This window comes from Schistocerca nitens, chromosome 3, assembly GCF_023898315.1.
Source record: "Schistocerca nitens isolate TAMUIC-IGC-003100 chromosome 3, iqSchNite1.1, whole genome shotgun sequence".
In the NCBI taxonomy this organism is placed as follows: domain Eukaryota; kingdom Metazoa; phylum Arthropoda; class Insecta; order Orthoptera; family Acrididae; genus Schistocerca; species Schistocerca nitens.
The window spans coordinates 76,053,534-76,076,262 of NC_064616.1; the positions used below are offsets into that span (position 1 = coordinate 76,053,534).

The 22,729-nt window shown below is 41.6% G+C and overlaps 1 protein-coding gene across 8 annotated transcripts in view; it reads right to left on the minus strand.

Annotated features, from left to right (window-relative positions):
- Positions 1 to 15,013, minus strand: part of LOC126248035 (phosphatidylinositol-binding clathrin assembly protein LAP) — a 176,812-nt gene extending 161,799 nt beyond the window's left edge. For all 8 annotated transcript variants that reach the window (XM_049948656.1, XM_049948655.1, XM_049948654.1 and 5 more), the window contains exon 1: positions 14,729 to 15,013. In XM_049948656.1, the coding sequence (XP_049804613.1) occupies positions 14,729 to 14,858 (130 nt within the window). In that variant the 5' untranslated portion in view covers positions 14,859 to 15,013. The remainder of the gene's footprint in view (positions 1 to 14,728) is intronic.
- Positions 15,014 to 22,729: the final 7,716 nt, after the last annotated feature.

A 22,729-nucleotide genomic window follows, 5' to 3' on the forward strand; every position in this document is an offset into this window, starting at 1 on the left:
GTAGGAAAGGTTTAGGGAGTTGATCAATCAGTGCAGCTAATACATTCAGGGGTACTGCATCATCTGGAGGAATATATACATTGCAGACAGTTATTTCCAATGTCGTCCCTATTCTGACAGCCACAGTTTCAAGAGGGGTTTGACAGAGCACAGTGTCACTACAAACTGAGTTTAGGACGTAAACGCAAACTCCACCTGACACTAATAGTCGCTACAGTTCCTGTAATATTCTTTATAGCCACAGAGGGCAGGGGTCCGCATTGCTGGGAACCAGGTTTCCTGGAGGGCAATGCAGAAAGCAGGTGTAAAGCTTTACAGTTGCCGTAGCTCAGCCGGGCGACAGAAAAAAAAAACCGCTGCAATTCCACTGGAGGACCACATCGTGAGACTGAGAAGGCATGGAACATTCCACGAGGCAGTTTACACCTCGGGGTCACCAGCTGCCACCAACTTTTCGCCTGAGCAGTCTATATCCATTGTGTCTGAGGGTCTGGCGAGATCTAGGTCCTCAGCCACAGAGCTTGTAGGTAGCAGTGGTGTGGGTGCCACCGCAATTTCCTTGGTCTTGCAGGTCTCTTTGAATTTCTCTCACAGCTCCTTGGGTTTCCCTGGCTGTGAGGACTTCACTGGCTCTGTCTTCAGGACAGGAGTGAAGTCCTACAACCAGCTGCTTTTGAGCTCTTCAGCCATTAGCGGGTGTCATCGTTCCCACTAATAGAAACCTGGGAAGGAAGTGACCCTTCCTAGCAAGAGAAGCGGAAGAAGACTTATGCTTCTCCGGCTTAGAAGTGGGGACGGACGTCCCCAATGGTTGGGTGGGTGTAGCTCCGAAAGTAGGTGGTGCAGGAGCAACAGGGAGGGAAATGCACCTCACCATCAAGGGGGCAGGTGTAGTCTTCCGGCTCTGAGAGGTGATGGGTTGGCAGAGCTGAAGGTGCCAGAATTGTTGCTGCGTCGGCATAAGACGATGTCATGCATACAGGATGTAGGCGTTCACATTTTCTCTTAGCCTCAATGTAGGTCAGTCTGTCCAGGGTCTTGTATTCCACGATTTTCCTTTCTATCTGGAGAATCCTGCAGTCAGGGGAGTAAGGCGAACAGTGCTCTCCACAGTTGACACAGATGGGAGGAGGGGCACATGGAGTATTGGGATGTGATGGGCATCCGCAACCTCTACATTTGACGCTGAAAGTACAGCGGGAAGACATATGGCCGAACTTCCAGCACTTTAAGCAACACATCAGAGGGATATAGGGCTTTACATCACAGCGGTAGACCATCACCTCGCCCTTCTCTGGCAATGTATCACCCTGGAAGGACAAGATGAAGACACCGTTTGAAACCTGATTATCCCTCGGTCCCCCGTGGACACGCCAGATGAAATGTACACCTCACTGCTGTAAATTGGCATGCAGCTCATCGTCAGCCTGCAGATGAAGGTCCCTTTGAAAGAAGATACCCTGGACCATATTTAAGCTTTTATGTGGCGTGATGATAACAGAAACATCCCCTACTTGTTACAAGCAAGTAATGCCCTTGACTGGACAGAGGATGTCGTTTTGATCAAGACTGCCTCCACAAACTTGTCCTCTAAATGCTCAACAAAAAACTTAGGCTTCAACGTCATGAAAGATTCCCCATCACCTCTCAAACATACAAGGTACTGGGGCGAATAAGATCCCATGCCATCCTTCGCCTGATGTTCCTCCCAGGATATGGCCAGGGAGGGGGTACGATTTGGGATTGTACTTCTGTGCATTGAATTTAGCTCATGAACACTTAAAAATGGTTCAAATGGCTGAGCACTATGGGACTTAACATCTGAGGTCATCAGTCCCCTAGAACTTAGAACTACTTAAACCTAACTAACCTAAGGACATCACACACATCCATGCCCGAGGCAGGATTCGAACCTGTGACCGTAGCGGTCGCTCAGTTCCAGACTGAAGCGCCTAGAACCGCACGGCCACACTGGCCGGCCATGAACGCTTGGAGACTGCTGATGTTTCACCAGCAGCACGAGATGGACTACACTTCATCGCGTGTCATCCACCCTGATGCCACCCCCATTCCGACCAGGGGCCCTCCCCATGGGCGCCACCCAGCCGCAGCAAAGGCCACCTGGCAGGATGGCCATTGCCGTGAGTCCCAATGCCCCAGGGGGATGGTCATCTATCCTTTGGCATACACGGGGAGTTAACAGCGCACGCATCAGCAGAGCGATCCCTGTGTGGTCAGGGGACTACAACCAACAGGGTACATTGTGGCCCCACCACAACGGACTGGCTACCATACTGGATATCAGGCACAAAGAAGTAAAGTAGTCCATGGTCATAGTCTATGTCCCCGCCCAAGAGATGGAGAATGAGCAGGACCGAAATGCGTCGATGAGAAACTGGGCTAAAGACCTCAATGCACGACTGACAGAATGCACAATGTAAGGCGCCCTTCCCCAATTGGCTCGCTCTTTGAGAAAATTTTGATGAATGGAGGTCAAACCCTACAGGGGACCACCACGAAGGCTGGAAGGCGAGAAACTCCTTTTAGTCGCATCTTACGACAAGCAGGAATACCTCGGGCCTATTTTTACCCCTGGACCTACAAGGGGGGAGGGGGGGGGGGGAAGCTTAAGTGTACAGGGTGGTTGTAATTTAGTAGGTCCCATGAAATACGAGTGCTCTTAAGACAATGAAACTTTGCGGAAACGTTAGTACGGACATGCGGAAGGTAACTAAGGAATAAACCGTTGAAAACAACTTTCAGATGAGAAGGTAACGTTTGATAACTGAGTACCACGTGTACTTCCAGGTTACCAACGTTGCTCGTGTTATAACTGACTGCATCCACGACCGCCTGGGACCATACTAGACATACCATTTCAGTTATACGCATTTCTCTTTGAATGGTTGACCATGGAATGTTGAACTGTTGTATAAGCTCGTGCACTGCTTTAAGATCACACATCGCGTCCAGCTTTCTCAGCCATGGCAACAGCAACTTCAGTTTGTTGCTGAACTGACTGTCGCCCTCTCCTATGAGCGGTTCCGAAACTGCCACTTAATTCCAGCTTCCGAATAATGTTGAATCCAGGTGCCGAAGGAGGCCGTTGTCCAGACTGATGAATGACTCCAACTGAAATGCACACTGATGCTTCTGTTTCAACCCTGCGTCGCCACATTAGTATCGGCGCTTAACACGTCATAACTAACACCATTAACAACGCAAATCCTGCGGAGTACAGTCTGAATATCATACCTATGAAGTTGGGTACCAATACAGTTTCCCGTCTATATTGGCGAGTAGCGAACGTTTCATTATAACCATCCTGTATGTGAGGGAACTGAGTTATTCAGTATGTAAAGCGAGTCTAATATTCAGGATGGGAAATCACAACGTAATACACTGCCCACTCACAATGTGACCTGTCAAAAGCCTGAATACCTTTTGCATGGCGCACAGCTGGGGAAGATCAGATGAGTGTCGTGTAGGACCTGGAAGGTACCGAGAGGGATGTGGACCAATGCCGACTCCAATGCCGTGAAGAGCTCAGCTATGTTTCTCGGTTAAGGATTCACACAGCGCGAACAGCACGATGGGGTGGTTCCACATATTCTCCATTAGATTCAAATCTGGGGAGTTGGGTGACGACGGGAGTTCGGTAAACTGCTCGTGCTCTTCGAACCACGGAAGTACACCGCGAGATGTGGAACTTAGCGTTTTCTTGTTGATAGATTTCGTAGTGTCGAGTGAAAAACTGCATTGGGTGGTCGACATGGTCCCCAAAGACATATGCATACTTGTTTTGATCCATGTGACCAACATAAAGAGAGATCGTCCACGGAAGTTCCACGAAAACTTTCCAGGCTGTAATACTCCCCCTTCCGGTCTGAAGCATTCCGAAGACTATTGCGGGGCGTTTGCTTTCTGTACGACGGAGCGTAAAACGCGATTCATCTGAAAAGACCACCTGTCGCTACTCAGTGGACGTATTTGAGTGCTAATTCCAGCCTTCGTTCCCGCATCGAACTAGTCAGCAGACTGATGAAAGTTTAATCTCCTGTGACTATCAGGCAGCAACTATCTGGAAACCCTCACCTCGGGTTTGTCTTATTGCCTTGTTACCGATTTCAGGCCATAAATTCGGGTCACCTGAAGATAAGTCACATCGGGTCGATACTGGTTATCTAAAATTAAACTTGGTAGCTTGATTCTTACGCGAGTTGTGATCCAAAATGAAATTCTATACTTGTAAGTGCGTTTGTCTAACATTGATGATACGAGGGAGGGGGCGGGGAGGTGGAAAGAAGAAAGATATTTATTTCTAAGAGGGGGGAAGAGGGGAAGAGGAAGAGAGGGGGGGAGAGAGAGAGAGAGAGAGAGAGAGAGAGGGGGGGGGGGAGTGGCAGGCGTGAACTAAAGGCTTCATATTTAGTTGCACTGAATGTTTATGGATCCAAATCCAATATGGAATTCATTGTGCGTTATAGCGCTGTTTGTGCGTCATCTGACGTCAGTCACGGTAACGGAAGCCTGCACGTAGCCGTAATTATCCTGTACTCTTGGGAAAGCGGTGACGGCGTTGCAGCCAAGGCTACAATGGGATTCATGATGAAAATTTCACTTTGAGGTTACTGAGGTGTGAGGTCGGGATAGACACTGACATGGAAGGAAATCGGCTGTGTCCTTTATCAAAGGAACTACCTCGTATTTCAAATTTTGGCCAACTACGAAAACCTAAATGCAGATGCTCGGCCTCCCAAATGCAATTCAGTCACCATCAGTAAGTTGCAATGAGGGGAGACAATTTACTGGCACAGCGACACCTGTAACTATGTTAAGTTTCGGTGGTTGGGATTAGTTACCTCATCTTCATAAACCGGAAAGCCGTTCGAATAATTCAGAAAATCTGCAATGGAGCAAACTAGGTCAAATGAGAATCTGCTTAAGACAGCAAACTTAACACCCGCAACACCGAAGGACCTTGCTGTGCGTGATTAATGTGTAGCAAGTAAACGATTTAGATAAGCAACAAAGATGCACAGTTGCGTTGCTGTGACTCATCTGAAAGCAAAAACTAACCATGGAATCATCCTAGAGACTAGACTAGAAGGTCGAGTGTATCCAAAGTTAATAGTTAGATTTACAAGTTAAACGAAATTTACCATATGACTAACAGTAATCCAGTTTACGGCATTACCAGAATACGAGGTACACAAAAATCCTCTTTAGGTCGTGAAGAGGAAGGGAAGTAAACAGTCGCAGAAGTGAAAATAATTTTACGTCCAATTCGACATTGCAGACACGACACGGAAACTATCAAATCCATAGTTTTCAGTAACAATACAAAGCAGCATATTGAGTAGTTAAATACAAGATCATTTTTACACTGAAATTACTGAAATGTCCGTTTGCTTCATATAACTGAATGCTTGTGACAAGTGGCCAATCGTACAAATTCTACTTTCATCTGAATATTTCCGCCCGAAACACTGAATTTAATACGGGAAATGTTTTACGAGTGAAAGGCCGATTCACGTTTACACCAGGGCAGCATCCGTCCGAAAACTCCCCTTCGCTTGAATGCAGAGGCATACTGCTCAATCTGATTAACCAGCATCTCATCTCTGTGAGATGAAAACTTTCTACAGACGCCCCTTCACCTTTAAATGTTTGACTGGCACTGACGCAACGCGACGCTCGAAACGGCGTTCAGCACTGACGTGCGTCAATTGTTTCGTTTAGCCCTACGAAGTGCACGCTGTACACAATATTTTGCCTACTGCCCAACTTAACTGCATCCTCACAATAAACAAGCCGGTTTCTCCGTAAAATTCACTGACCGCTCACGCCGCCTCCCCTGACGATCACATCGATTAAATTGCTGATCTGTCTCGGCATCGCTTGACACAAATTTGAAACGAATCGCTCTTTGATTTGAGTTGACACCACCTGCACGAGTGAAACTGGGATCTTTACAGTAGTAAATGTCATGAACCAGTGGAAAGATGGCCGTTCACATCAGCAAGGTCAGTGCTGCATCACCGGGGTAAACTACTTTAGTTGTGTCCTGTAATACCTCGAATGGCCATAATTTTGCGAAGCGTACGTAAACAATTCGAGAGGCATTGCTAAATCTTGTGTGTCATCGTGCACTAGGTGTCGTACAAGCGTTATATCGCTATAGGAAAGTGGGTAGGGGAGAGGGGGGGGGGGCGGGCGGACGGAAGGGCTCATTCTAAATTTAAGAAATACTTCTAGTAGACAAGAAGTAGTAAGCGGATATGAAACTTCCTGGCAGATTAAAACTGTCTGCCCGACCGAGAAGAAGTAGTAACTCTTAGCGCGGTACGCAGGATGCCATGTGGTTACCATACCTTTTATGGCAAATAGTCACCAATGATTTGAGTTAGTCGGTAATACACCACTAACACACTTCTAATACGGACGAACTACTTTGTCCACAGATGGTTATTTACTTTATCTGACTACAAAAGATTTGAAATAAAGTGATAGCCTTACTGCAACGGTTACATGCAACAAAAGCGTGATAAACTATTCCGGTGCTGTGGAACTGCGGGTAAAGAGAACCCACAGCGTATGGGTAATTTTGCTTGTACTTCATTCTCTGCTTTGGTAGTGTCCCTGGTCTACCGGAAAGGCCAGTGCGTCGTGTTTAAGGAGGAGGGTGGTATGAGCGGGCGAGCAAAAGCTACGCGCGAGCGGCAGCGCGTGCCCTTGCAGTCAGTCTAGCATGCGCCCAAAATAAGTGCGGCGCAGTGGCGCCGTAGTCTGTCCACACCCACGCAGCTTCCGAACAGAAGACTGACCCAAACGGCTGACGTCTGAAATTTTCCAAAACAAGGCTCGCCTACCTTAAAGGGCATCGTGTTGGCTGACATTTATCCTGTCAAACATCTGGATGGGACACATGCGTTAATTCGCAAGTCATTTGCGTCAGTCAAAATCTACAAAACATTCCGTGAAGTAGTCTCACTGCACTCTTGCAACATGTTACCATATATTCTTAACAGACAAATTTAATAGCTACGTAAGTGATTCAAAGTTGCTTGGAAATTAGCCTTTGTTTCCAAGGAAAATCAAATTGTGACTTCCAAGTACGCTGAGCAAGTGGACCAGGGTAATTCTGTAATTCCGCCCGCATTTTACGTCTAAGAATCTAACAGGATCATCAAGGCAGAATGAATTCTCGTTTGTGAAGTACTTCTGCTCCATCATGTTGCTTAAATTTTCGACCCACAGAATACCACGCTACTGTAGTTCACGTCACTGCCATCGCAGTGTTTACTGGTACGGAGTAGACAGTCACACTCCTAAACTTCTCCAAGTTTTCACCATAAACACATCCAATTTCAAAGAAGTGAGTAACTGATCACACTGATCAAACAGCTGGTCCACGAAACATAGGTCTCGCACCACTGAAACCGCACGAGAACGCTTTGTGGCCAGATTTTTTGTGAATGACGAAATTTTCATTTGGTGTTCCTTAACACTGTAGAGATGCGCTTTCCAAAATGTTGGCCTTTAAGCGATTCATTGTGTTGAAGGTTTCTTGTAATCGTTATGATCGCTCTAATTTTTCACCGAGTATTGATACACGATCACTATTACCTGACAAGAGCTTAAACGGGCGCCCCAACCCGCAGTAAAAAAAAAAGTATTCCGAAACAGTGTACACTACGTAGTGTGTCCATTTTCGTAACCTAAGCTCATATCCAACAGCGGGTCTACAACGATTACTCTGAAAAACTCTTCGCCATCGTCGCATTTTTCTGGTAGTGAAACTAGATTGTTTTTGCTTTTGAGATGCAGCGCACAAAGTACACACTGAGAATGGAAGTTACCCGCTATCATCTGGAAATATTTTTCTTATTGCTTACAATTGACGGAACAGGGTCCCAAATACTTCAGTGCGCAACCCTGCACTAAACTACGCGAACTCTTCTCCCAGACGTTCTCAACGTTACGACACGTCAACAGCTGTGCTAACGACACAGCGTTTCCTTTGCATACTTTGCAGAACAGTACTCTTCAAAGGAAGGAAAATTACGGTTTAGCGCCCCGTCGACGGCCATTGTAGACGGAGCACAGGCTGTGAGGGGGGAAGGAAATCTAACATGCCCTTTAGAAGGAATCTTTAAATACGTGGTAAGCTATTTGGGGAAAATGCTAACACTTAAATGTGGATGGCCTGATGCAGTTTTGGGCGGCGGTTCTCAGAATGAGTGCAGCGTCTTACCACAGCGCAACCTCGTTCGGTATTAATATAGGTACGGGGAAGTGATGTTCAGACGACAAATCACTGATTGAAAGCAATATTTACTCTAGAAATTTGATGTTGTGAAATTATCTGTAGATGGTCTTCCAGGCGAAAGTACACAGAGACAGCTAGAAACGACGGGTAAAGACAGCGGTGTGAAGGAAGACGTGAAACTGACTTTTGAAGACCGGTTACGATCAAGTGAATACCTGTGAACGTCATTACGATGAACGAAGTTTTTACTAGGCAGGTTGGACGACGAATATGATCTTTTAAGGGTATGTCCTATTTACTAAAGAGGATTCACACCCTTCCGTAATACAGGCCTTGCTTCTGAATAATACTCAACTAATTAACGCTTGACAGTGACCCACCTTCCAGAGGCCTTCATCACATGAATGTGTGGTACAGAAAGTATCAGCACAACTGAGTGACGCATTCAGAAGGAAGATACTAACGTCTTGACAGTGCACTACATATCGCAATATATATGCATTGTTCTTGTGAGAATTTTGAAGTGCACGTGCTCAATGTGGCAGAAGTTAAGCTGAACATTTGACTGTCTGTCCCTACACAGCCTGGAGTGACCACTTTCACCTGGTTCCATAAGGGAAAACCTGTAGCAGGTAGGCGGGACCGTAACACGTCCAACTCATGCTCTAGTCCCTTGCATCCAGCCTTTCGCGTGTTCTTTATCTCTTAAGCCTCAGAGTACACAATCTAAAGCCTGAAACTTATCGCAACTTAAACCTTGTATGCGAAGTATATGCTAACTACAAAGATCCAGGTGCCATTTTGTTGCATTATCGCAGATCCTCCAGTAGTCACAAGGAAAATGATCTCAAATTTCATAATTTCAACAGCTGGTTCTTCAAATCTGACGAATTTACAGAGTTTATGCACGATATCGCTGCACACCATATATTACACGAAAAGGAAGAAAGATTAAGAATCACCGAAAAGAAAACCAGTAAGTCTTCAGAGATAATTCCTTGTTTTCAATGTTCTCTTCAGGTTGCAGTGCGAGAGAAAAAGGCGGCATAGATGAACTCAACCTTACAGCTTCTACAACATTTTTATAAACATCTGAAAGGAAAAATCTTAATGCAAACATTTCTTGATGCTTCTACTCTAAATGTGATATTTAAATAATTGGCAAGGCCAGTGACTCCGTTCACCAGATCTCACTATTCCCTTTTATTATATTTCGAAACTGCACAGCAACAGTCAGCAGTTTAGAAAGCTACACAGCTTTATGTCGGGGCGTTGCAGGCAACACCAGAAACAACCTGATAACACTGCTACGTAATTTCATTCCCGCACGCGGCGATAGCGTTTAATCAGCCGCGGGAGTGGCGAGCCCAAATATGTATCACAAACAAGAGTACATTTCATTTCAGAACGTCATTCGTTGCATTATAATTCATACTTAAATTTTTTTGAGATGTTTAAATCAATGAGTTTCTTGAAACTACATACAGTCCTACCACAGGCTGTACGGTTGTTTCTTTCCATCAGTAGACAGATCTCGAAACATCTAAAGGATGGGGGGGTGGGGCGGGAAGGGGGGGGAGAGGGGGGGGAGAGAGAGAGAGAGAGAGAGAGAGAGAGAGAGAGAGAGAGAGAGAGAGAGAGGCAGGCTAATTATGACCAGCAATATTACTTAAGATATTTCTTGAATTTTAATAGTGAAGCTTTGTTTTCAGGTTTATTTTCTGGTTCGATTTCCGAATTGAGAATATCTACTTTCAATTCTGTATCATCTGTTACCCAATTATAGTAAAGTCGTTTATGTATATATTGGTGAAAGACATTCTCGTATGTCAAACTGTGGACTTTCGGCGGGTGAAAGCAATTAACAGGAGTAGAGGTTTGAGCAATTTACAGTCGCCGTAAAATTTACGGACAACGCAATTTCCCAGTGGCACTAAGCAGCATCCTGTTATTACCGGTCGTCTATCTGTGGTACCTCCTTCTTCCACCTTTAACACATTTCTGATTAAATAATTATCTAAGATAACTGATATGTTTTAAAATAATTAGTTTATATTATAAGCTGGCTACGGTAATCGTTATAAGAAAAATAGCACATCTGCAACAGGCTGATCGTGTTTAATTCTGTCATTCGATTTAATGCTCCGGGTGAATTATTCGTCAGGAGGTATAGCCAAATGTGTCAATCCAGTTCTATCACATTTGGCAGTTCAAGCAAACTATTTGCTACCTGACAGACATAGGAACACCCCCTCTCGTCTGTCTTCAAGAAGCCATCACCTGCTGGCTGCAAAACGTCAAATTCGAAAGATCACAGGGATGGGCGGCAGCGTTAATTTTCATATTTATCCTATCAGATTTTATTCGAACCACTACAGCACCTTCAAAGTACGACAGCACTAGTAAATCACAGGACAGAACGTAATATCCAGATATCTGCCCGGAAGCCTGACAGCCCTTTCCACCGAAATAATGTGGTCCCTTTCACTTTTCTACGAGGCGGCAGCAGCAGCTTTGAAGTCACTTCTTGATGTATAATTAAAATCTCAACACTATTCCAGTCTGTGTTAATATTTTGGTGGCTAAACAAGTTATGTTCATGGTATTAAGTATGACCACAAAAATTTCAGAATGCTGCCGAAGGCAACTAAAGACATGTCTCAAGAAGTCCATAATCCCGATAAAATTACTGTTGAGATATGTGTGCTCCAGAGAACCGACTATTACATTGCTTGCCTGTACACGAGTTGTTTTAAGCAACGTTTTATAGATTTAACGATTGAATGGCACGCAGGACGCGCTGGAAGAGAGAGACCATGGCCAACGCAAGAGCTCACCAGAAGTTCAGATCTTTAAGAGACGTCACGGTACAGCCCTCTAAGTCAACTCAAATTCAACCTCTCATTTTTCGTTCACTGAGATTCTTAAATTTCCTTGCCATTTTGACATTTTTGCGCCTCTATAAACATTATGTTGTTCAAAAAAATCAGACTAATTAAGTGTCCTGTCTTCAGTTCCTAAATACCAGTTAATTTGTGCATGGATGAGATGACAATTCAGTAAAGTAATAAACAGCAACCACTTTTAACACTCATTCCCATTTCCTACAGTGTTGACAGTCCAAACCAAATCAACTATCTTTTATAACAGTTTTCGTTATAACTGCTGCAACAAAGCTTTACTAAAACATCAGATTTACCTGCAGCTGCAGTTAATAATGTTCAGGTGTCAACACCTAAAGGAGGCTGTTACCATCTTTGTCACACCCACATTAGTCTATCAGTGACAATGCCAACATATGACCACTATCCTAAAACCCAAAGCTACAGTTTCTCCTTAAACATTGACACTCTTAAAATCACCTTACAATGCTTGGCAAAATATCTTGACAGAAGCTATGTATTTAGTTGTACAAGTAATTACTAATCCTCACGCCACTCTGTTCTAACAGCAAAACAGGCCTTTTACAGTATGACATTCAAAAATTATGCAAAAAGCATCACACTGCAAGATAATGTTATCCCTGTAGTGCACATGTCCATTCCACTGGTCATGCTGTTAATGGTCAATTCTTTGCTGTTTTTAGTCAATTCTGAGGCTGAAAATTCGAGCACAGCATCAGTAGGGGGTGTACAGTGGAGTGAACCATGTGCATTTACAGCATTAGGACTGACTGAAAAGACCAAAGAAGTGACAACAGCTGTCCACTGCATTGGACATGTGCACCACATGGTTAGCAACCACTTATTTTGTGTGAAACATTGTCTGCAATAAATAAACACCCATGCACACTAACATCTTTTTGCTACAGAATTCTACAATGGTATTGAAATATATTGTATTGACTTACTCAAATTTGACTTGCACAATGAGCACAAAGATCTGCACTTTACACAATCTTTTTTTAAGACATGGACCTCACAAGGTTTCCAACACTATCCCCTGCCATTGAGCCTGAGCAATGATTAAACAATGCCCTCGCTAAACCTTTTGTGTCACCAAATTATGTAAGCTATGTAATTATGTTATTAGTAGGTCCAGTAGCCCATATGCTAATCCAACAGTCATCTGATATGTACAACAGTATGATGATTGCATTACTTAGTTGAGCTAGCAATTTACTATTCCAACTTTTGCAATGTGCCACACGAAACAGACACAAACCTAAGTTTGACTTCTATATCTAGACTCAAACAACAATCTCCTCCAGGCAAACATGTATGTTTAAGCCCTCGTCAGTCAATTTTTAGGAAGTTTCATTACAACACTACACAGTGAAAGAGTGTCATCAGTGATCTGTTCATTAAATCCAGTCTCAGTTTAGTGAAGCAATACTTTACACTGTCGCAACATTATTTTACACACAGTAACACAGTTATCTTTCAGATCCATTTCACTGACATGTTTAGATCCCCTACATAATCTTCACATGCGAAGAAGTAGCACATGCAAGACAGATTACACTAGCAAAATTTTGTTTTAAAGGGACATACTAGAAAACAGACCTGTTAACATCACAGGCCAGTGGCAGAACCCAACTAAAAATTTTGGCAACTTAAAACTGGATGCCAGGCCAAAGCTTTGATCTTTTCAGAGATCATTACAAACTACTCTGGTGTGACACTGTTTCATGGTGGTACAATATATTAAGGACAAAAAGATTGTCAGGAATCCATTTTTTTTAGATTTCATACCTGGATATTTATTGCAACCTACAAAGTAACTCACGAAAAATACTAAACTTCAGCTCAGATCCCTCTGCGTATTCTGCCCTTATCACCAATTTGAGCCAGTTCAAGTTAAATGTTGCATAACATCTGACAATGATGCTAGTTTGGATATTTGACATTTCTCACAACTGCTTTACACTAACACATGGCTATGTGGAGTCAACGTATGTCATGGGGTGTCTTGCTGAAACATCCAGACTTTCACATCTTTCTAGTGTTAAGGAAAACAGAATATTTTACAAAAACTGTTGTATGCATTCAGTTACTGAAGTGTTTGCCACTGAGATATGTAAGACTGATTTTTAATCTGTTGCACTACACGATTTTGATACTATTAGCAAGGAATAACTAGAAAATGCCGTTACCCATTTCTTATATACAAGCTTTCCACAAGCTCTGTAACAATCCACTACTTTTAGAGTGTATGTACTACAAACTATATCTGCCAGTATTTTAATCCCCAACCTTACTCCAAAATGCAACTTTAACCTTATATTTGTTTGGCAATTTTAGCAAAGATGCATTATTTCTAATACAGACAGGCTGTCATACATATTTTCACACAGCAGCAGAACTCTTTTTTAATCCCTATATCTCATTCATCATAGGCTGTGTCACCTGTCCAGGCAAAGTTAAATGTGGTGTACTCAGCTGAATGCCTGATATTTAATTTGAGTAAGGCTCCAATCCTCACTTTTACTTCAGTGGAGTTCACCACCAGAAACATTTTATGTGAAAAATGGCATGTCACTATATTGTTATGATACAATGTTTAACACTGGACCCCACTGCTACATGGCAACCAGTCTCCACACAGCAAGGAATCAAAGGTCCATTACATTCTTACTCAGTATACAAACTACATTCCAGGCAATTAAGGATTGACAGTTCTCTACAATATTAATACTCTGGCTATCTGTATGTGTTTATGTGAATACTAGAAATTCGTGGGCTATTGACAATCCTGCGAATATGGTCTAGATTTGAGTAATCTAGTGGTGGCTGTGAGACGGGCGAAGTAGGACAGACAAACAGCTATAATGAACGCTTACAGTGTTTACATAGTAAATACATCTGAAGTACGGTATTTTCCTACGTAATTTGGTGACTATATCTACACAATACCTTAAACTTCGGAACATGAAAAACAATCTCTTGTAATGTTATGGCATTCTCAGCTAAAAAGCGCCGAGTATCTTTAATACACTAGTAAACGATAAACGTAACAAGAAAATAGACCACCACGATATTATTAACCGTAGTAGTTACTATATTTAATGAGAGTTAACGCGAAAGCCGGCCTACAAGAGAACCTATGCCGAAAATGTTTATCAGCACAGAACAATACAAATAATGGGAGTTTCTTTAAACTGGTGATACTGCAAGTAATAAGTTGTGTGCTACAAAACATTAAACGCAGGATAGAAATTTCACTGTCAATACTTTAACGTCTGAAATTTGAACAGGTGGAGGTAGCAGAGAGCCTACAACATCATTCAAGTCCGAGTAAACGCTACGAACTATTAGATTTTAAATCATGCGCAAATACCGCAGCAAACTGCCTAGGTAAAGAAGATTTCTGTATCAAAGCAAAATACGGTTCAAACAACGCGCACTCAATGTTTCCACAGCACAGTTTACATGTACATCACAGAATGTGGGAACACAAGGACGAGAAACAGTTTTTAGTGTTACAAGGCGACGACAGAAATAAGTGTGCACTTACAGTCCAAGTGCTTCTTTTTTGGGCCGATCATCTCCTCTGTGGTTGCCTTGCAAACAGATTTAGCCAGGCCCTGACCGGCTAAACTATGTCTTGCAGCAAGTAGCCTGTCGTTTATCGTCTGTCCTGCCATCTTCACTGTCACGATAACAGTAGATCTATATGAGCACAGCGGGGCCTACAATCCCCTGTTCTCTACTAATCACCACCAATTTCAACTGTGCAATGACAGGTCAGCTGTACCACCAACACTACTACATTCTAAGATGGCGACTTCTGTTGAATGACGTCACAGAGACTCTGTCTTTCTGTATAATTTCTTTCAACGCATATATTATATTATTTAGAAGTATATTTGCATTCCTAAAATCAAAATTTCAATTTCAAGTCTGATAGTATGGCGTTACTATTTCCAATTCCAATTCTCATTTGACTGAAGAGTTATGTGAACTGTATTATCGATCGCATTGTCCTAGGTAATGTGCTGTCTCTGCTAAGATCAGAGATCAACTGGTAAATTAGTAAATATCAAGACCACGGCTTCACGATGATCTTTAAACGGGTCACATAAGTGAAAAATTAGGCCTATTATTTTGTAAAGGCCGATTATTAAAGTTATTTCTCAAGAGAAAAACTGAGGAACGCCCCAAAATATTACCCGAAAACAACAAAACTAAAGTTTACGAAGATGTTAGTTGTCGGGACATTGCTTGGCTTGTATTTACACAAATTCTCTTTTGGATAACACAAATATGAAATAGTTAAGATTGTATCACACTGCAGCAATAGCAACACTCACATAACAGTTTTTTATGAGGAAACCATTGTTTGAGTTAACGTCGATTCACTTAACAGAATGGAACGAGAGGAAACGGGCTACCAAACTATTACACTATTCGTTTCTTATGGCGGCATTCACACAGGCCGTCAACGGAATTGGCAGTCTAATGGTTTCCCCCGAAACAAGTTTCGACGTTGACGTTGGTGGGGGATGGTGGACTCGGCTGCAAACATCACGTTGGGCTAACTTGTATTATTCTAATATATTTTGTGATTTTGCTTTCTTACCTATTCTTTATTTTGTTCTTTGCTTTCTTTGCGTGACATGCTGTAAATGTTCTATGGCGACTTGGAAGCATTTTCCATGAGTGTTGCTGCACAAAACCACAAAATACGTAAAAAAATCTCCTTCTATATATATAGTATAGATGATGTAAGTAAATTGTAATTAAAATGTATGATATGATACAAGAATATTGATGTATACAGTCATAACTTGCTAAATGCTAGTTATTAAGCATATTATACTACATCAATTCTTGTGATAGAAATTCGACTTGATCCATACAATGTATATTGTCTACAGATCCAATGAAAATAAATAAACAAATGATGTCAGATAACTGAAAGCAAACCATATTTGAATTTTACAAAACATGCACAATGAGAAAACCTACACCGTACATAAATAAGAACATAAACTGATGAAACAGTTTTCATTAATAAAATAAAGAACAACCGCTTTCATTGACAATCGTGATTTTATTTCAACACACGATGCATTTCGAGCCCTTGGAGCTCATTTTAGCTGCTTTGATAGACTATGCCCCAATTTAGGTTAATTCTGGTCTTTTCCCAGTAGTGGATACACGGTTTTATAGGATAGTACGAGTAGACCTGTGTATGTGCATATATACAGTTTCCATTCTACAGCACATTCTGCTGAATGTGTACTCATAATGAACTTCAAAACCATGGTTCCAATACTGGAAACACATCAGAATTAACTTACATTTAGAAAAAAAATTGATGTAGGCTGTCTAAGCACCTGAAGATGCATCGTGCATTGAAATAAAATCACCATTGTGACTGAAGGCTGTTGTTCTTTATTTTACGAAAGTGATAGCAATGAAATAATTAAATTTTCATTAAATAATCTCTCTTTTTTTGTAGTGTAATGGCTCCATTGAAAGAGCAAAATACTGTTGTTTTGGACTTTTTTTTACTTAGAATGAAAAAACCCAATGAATGGGATAGAAAGGCTCTATGTGTTCCTTTCTATATTTTTGTTGTATTTCAAAGTTTTTATTTATTTATTTATTTATTTTTTTTTTTCATATAAATGTCGATGTTTTGATAACACTTTTGAATGTTCCACTTCTCAGCTGCATACTACACAAACATTATCAAGAACATACGGTATGACGTTTGCTTGTAAAGTAAATAAACTTTATCATAGCTACTTTCTTAGCTCTTATAGTATAATTCGACTTGTTGTATCAAGAATGATACGGTATTTCATAACCTCACTCTCATTGTTAGGTACAGGACGAACCCAAGTGACACCGTACTGACTCCGTCTAATGTGAACATGCCACCATTTGACAGTTACCAGTGCGTCTCTTTCCACAGTGCTACCATTTTCGTAATGCAGTAATTGATCAATTTATCTGACGTCCAAAAGGGCATGGTCATTGGTTTTTGGGCCAAGGGTGGAAACATTTCCAAAATGGCTAAGTTTTGCAAAATGTTCCCGTGCTGCCATGGTTTAACTTTACCATGCTTGGCAAAATGGTGCAATTGTGGTTCTCCATGCCCATAGACGACAGGGTTGAATGACGATTGGGGAGATATTAAAGGGCGAAAAGACATGCAGCTGTTGAGCAACTGACTTCGCAGATGAACCGAGGGGCTACAAATAGTGTCTCCTCAATGAGTGTTAAGCGAGTATTGCTGCATATGGACTTCTGTAGCAGGCACCTGGTTCATGCATTCGTGCTGACTGCTGGTTATCAGCAACAGAGGTTGGAATTTGCATGACATTACCGCAACTGGACGTCCATTGAGTGGCTACAGGTGGCCTTTTCAGATGAATCATGTTTTATGCTCCATCAGACACATGGCCATTGGCATGTACTCTGTGAAACATCTGAAAGCAAACACCCTGCATGCATTATGGTGTGGGAAATGTTTTCATGGCATTCCCTGGGCGATCTCATCATTCTGGAAGGCACGATATATCAACACAAGTATGCATCTATCCTTGGGGACCATGTCCACCCCGACATGCAGTTTGTCTTTCCTCGACACAATGGGATCTATGAGCAGGACAGTGTAACATGTCTTACAGCTCGCAACGTATGTGCGTGCTTCTAAGAGCAGCCAGATGAGTTTACTGGACTCTTCTGGCCATTGACACCACGGATTTAAACCCAGTCAAGAATCTGTTGGGACCACCTCGATTAGACTGACCGAGTGAGGTAGTTCAGTGGTTGACACACTGGGCTCACATTCAGGCGGACTAATGGTTCAAACATGAGTCTGGCCATCCTGATTTAGGTATTTCATAACTTCCCAAAATCACTTAAGACAAATGCCAGTATGGTTCCTTCAAAAGGGCACATCTGGCTTCCTTCCCTATCCTTCCCCAGTCTGAGCTTGTGCTCCATCTCTAATGACCTCGTTGTCGACAGGACATTAAACACTAATCTTACAATCTCCTCCTCGATCAGGCTGGAATTGTTCCACGTGCCTGTCAGTGCCTTGCAGAACCTCATTGACTCTTTCCCTGTATGTCTGGCAGTGGTCTGTGCTGAAAATGACGGTTATTCAGGCCTTCAGCATGTGGTCGCATTAATGTGACTGGACAGTATGTAACATTCAAGGCACAGGAAAGCTATTATCTGGTATCAAGCAGCCAAATCATTCTGCTACACTTCCATATGCTATCTCCAGTATACATACCATACTATAGTAACATACACATTAGCCTTTCTTTCAAACGTCATGACAGTTCATAATGAATGATTTTGTGTTTTTTTTATGTTATTGAATGAGAAAAAGTAAATTTCTGAAATAATGTAGACAGTGTATAAAATATTCTTTTTCCTGCAAATAAGCAATGAGAACAAGTCCAGTTTTATATTACACATATATGGATGAAGTTACTAGCTAAACACAGACATACAAATAGCTCAACCAGTTTAAAATGTAATATGTACAATGTCATGGGTGAACTGTTGGGATATTCCTAAGCTGAGATCACCAATACTATCATTTTTTGTAACAGCAATATAATGAAGAGGATAGATTTCTACTCATAATAAAGATAACACATTGAGCTGCAGACAGACACAATGAAAAGACTTACACATTTAGCTTTTGGCCAAAGCCTTCTTTGGAAAAGGAAACACACACACATAGATTCACACAAACTAGTACATCTCTCTCACACACACACATATGACCACCATCTCTGGCAGCTCACAATTCCAGTCTGAGCTTCTGGAGATGGTGGTCATGTGCACATGAGGTGTGCTTGCTTTTGTGAACGAATGTGGGTGTGTTTCCTTTTCTGAAGAAGGAATTCTTGTCTGAGATGCTGGGGATGATATTTCTCAGGTGCCAACCATGTTTTAATGTTCTAAAGCTCAAAGTGCCAAATTTGTACTCTTGTTTGCTGTTTTATCTGTTTGATTTATTATGAGAAACCATTATCTGACTTTAGTTGTGAACATGTTTACTGATGTCAAAACAGAGGATGAGCTTCAGATGATAATCACTTAGACCTTTCCCTTGTTTTCTGTTATTCCTCTCAAGTATCCAAAACAGAAATCATGGAAATAAAATACTATTTCTGTAGAGGAGTGGGCTGTAGATAGCTTGTAATAATCAGACCTAACTTTCTCGTGGCATGCTATTGTAGTATTAGATTGTACCAGGGTTCACCCAATATATTGCACAGACTAGATCATGTGTTCCTATGAAAAATAATAGGCTACAATCTGTAAAACCTGGAGTAAAAATTTGTATAAATGAAACTTCTCAAAGATTAGGGACCAATAGGTGAACATTTTTAGTAACTTGGACGGGATGAACTTAAGCTACTCCTATAATGTTCATTTGTTTGAGTATCTTATGAAACAGACCAACTATTATGTTTTATAATTCTCACCTCTGTTCCTTAAAAAGAAATGTATCTATGTTTTCGATTTCTACAATTTTTGACACACATAGAAAACGACTGTTTTGAAGCAATGAATATCCCAGTAATCTAGTATCATCTTGGATAAATAGTAAAAAAACTAAACTCCATCCAAACAGGCCTTTAAGACCCAACAGCACTGACCAGCCACTGTGTCTTCCTCAGTCCACAGGCATCCCTAGATGTGGATAAGGAGGGGCATGTGGTCAGCACACCACTCTCCCAGCCATATGTCAGTTTATGAGCCTGGCGCTGCTACTTCTCAATCATGTAGCTCCTCAGTTTGCCTCACAAGGCCTGAGTGCACCCCACTTGCCAACAACACCCGACAGACTGGATGGTCACCCATCCAAGTTCTAGCCCAGCCCGACAGCACTTAACTTCAGTGATCTGACAGGAACTGGCGTTACCACTGCAGCAGGGCCATTGTCTTGGAGAAATAATATAATTATTTAATTTCCCATATTGCAGCAGCCACAGTAAGATGTTCAGTAAGAAAAATTGATAATATGGTACCTGTGTTTCTGGTATTCCAAAAGTATTTTTCATTTACTGTTTTGTACAATTGTGTGTTAGTATCTATACTAGATTACTTGTTTTCATATATTTTCAAGCTTCTGCAATGCATTCATTCTCAGTTATTTTTTTCCATAATTTTAGTTGTATGCAAAGATGTTTTTTGTCATTGATACGATACAATGACAAGTTAGTTATTCGACAGAACAATTACACTTATCTCACATACTGATCCATGTGTCGTGGGGGGACCCACACACTTCAACTGACAGATATGACAAGAGAGGTATTGTACTTCATGGTAAGGCTTATTGTTATATTCCAGGAAAGCATATGCCAAGAAGAATTACACTGCATATTACTTCCTGTCTCCCTGTCTCATATATCTCATAAAACTGCTATGGAAATAACAGCACAGAAATTTCATGTTTCACATGTGTGTAACATAAATAACTAAATAAATCTATGGCTTAGTAATCAATCAGGGTCCTCAACCTCCAGTCCTTTGTAGTATTGCTATTATCATGTGAGGAGAATATCTATTTCATAGAGGTTCATTTTTCAGGACTGAAATTAAGATTTTGGATCAGACCAAGAGGCACGCTGATGGTTAGCTTAATGGTTAGGAGATGGTTCATGAAAAGCACAAAATTCAGGTTCTAGTCATGATCCTCATTCAAATTTTAAATTGTCCCTTCTCATGCATTTCAACTCAAGTTACTGCAGTAAGTTATGGTTGCCTTGTAAATCTTTGGTTTTGTGTTTCATATCTGTATTAAAAGGAAAAAGGTATTGATTCTTTGGTGACCAGTAATACTATCCAAAACCACACTAAATCAGAGATGACATTAAAGTTTCCCTTTGAAACAATCACGTAAGTCCAGCCCCAAACAGCAACCATAAGCTCATTGCCTCCATGGAAGCTAAGTACTTCATGTATGTGTCTGCATGTTCATCTTTCTGTTGACTCCTCTGTACCATAGACTTCACCAGGAAACTTATGCAGAATTTAATTATGCTTACTGGTATCAGTCTTTGGCTTTCTCTACATAACCTGTTCAGTACCCATTTGTCCACAAGTGTAGCCTGCCCGTGATATCAGGACTGAGACTTGTAGATGTGTTCTTGATGTGAATTACATCAAATGTTATATATACGCATAAATGTTGGCAAACCACCAACAGTATATTGATGAGGAGGAATGACTACTACCATGGTACATATGAAAGGTGTAAGAGCCTGAGTAAACTACTCTGCTTCTTTATAGATCAAAAGTTCTTGGATCTGTGGCAGCAGCAGTTAATGCTACAACTACGTCAACAGCACAGTGATCCACAACAACTCAAGCAGCAGCAACAACTGACACAATAACAGCAATCCCAGGCAGAACATCAGCACTGAGATACTTGCAACAGCAGATGCAGTAACAGCCTCCTCCTTCCCCAGTCCCTCAGCATAGCACTTCCATAATTGCCTGCAGCATTGCAGTTAAAGCCTCCAGCATTTCTGTCATTCCAGACATCAAACAAATGGCTGTATACATAACACAACCGAATCAACACTTTGAAGCATTTAAGACAACAGACTCTTTGTGTCAGTGTGTAGTTTTTCTTTGGTGGTATGATCCTGAAGTGTATCACTTTCTTAGGAATCTTGTCACATTATTAGACCCAGTGTTGTCAACTTTTCAAGAAATCTTGGATATGTTAGGCTTATATTTTCAGACTGAGATTCATATGAAAGCATCTTGGTTTAAATTTTATCCAATGCAAAATTAACTACATATTGTATAATTGGTGTATACTTGGGATACCACTATTTATACAGGGGGTTACATAATTAATGGCATAAATATGTACAGTAACAAGTACACATTAGAAGCAAAAAAGTCTCAGTAAACATGAGCTCTAAAATGTGTACCTTAAGAGCTGCAGGCACTTCTTCATCTTTGATAGGTGAAAGGACTCTCTTGTACTGCAAGATCTTTGCTTTTCATGTTTTGGAAGGAGGTAGTATGGACCAAAATAAGAAGAAAAGTCCAGTACACATGAGCTGTAATGTGTGTATCTGAAGAGCTATGAGCACTTGCTCGGTAGAAAGGACGTGTTTCACAATAGTAAAGATGAACAAGTGCCCATAGCTCTTAAGGTATAAACTTAAAGTCCATGTTTACTGAAACGTCTTTGCTTCTAGTGTCATGTATTTTCAACTGAATGCATTTATGCAATGAATTGTGATACATCCTGTATATGAGGAATGGATACCCTCTCCCCTGGGTGTACCAATCGAGGTGGCACAGTGGTTAGCACACTGGACTTCCATTCGGGAGGACAATGGTTCAAACCTGCGTCCGGCCATCCTGATTTAGGTTTTCCATGAATTTTACTAAATCGCTTCAGGCAAATGCTGGAATAGTTCCTTTGTAAGGGCACGGCCAACTTCCTTCCCCGTCCTTCCCTATTCCTATGGGACCAATGACCTCGCTGTTTGGTTCCTTCCCTCAA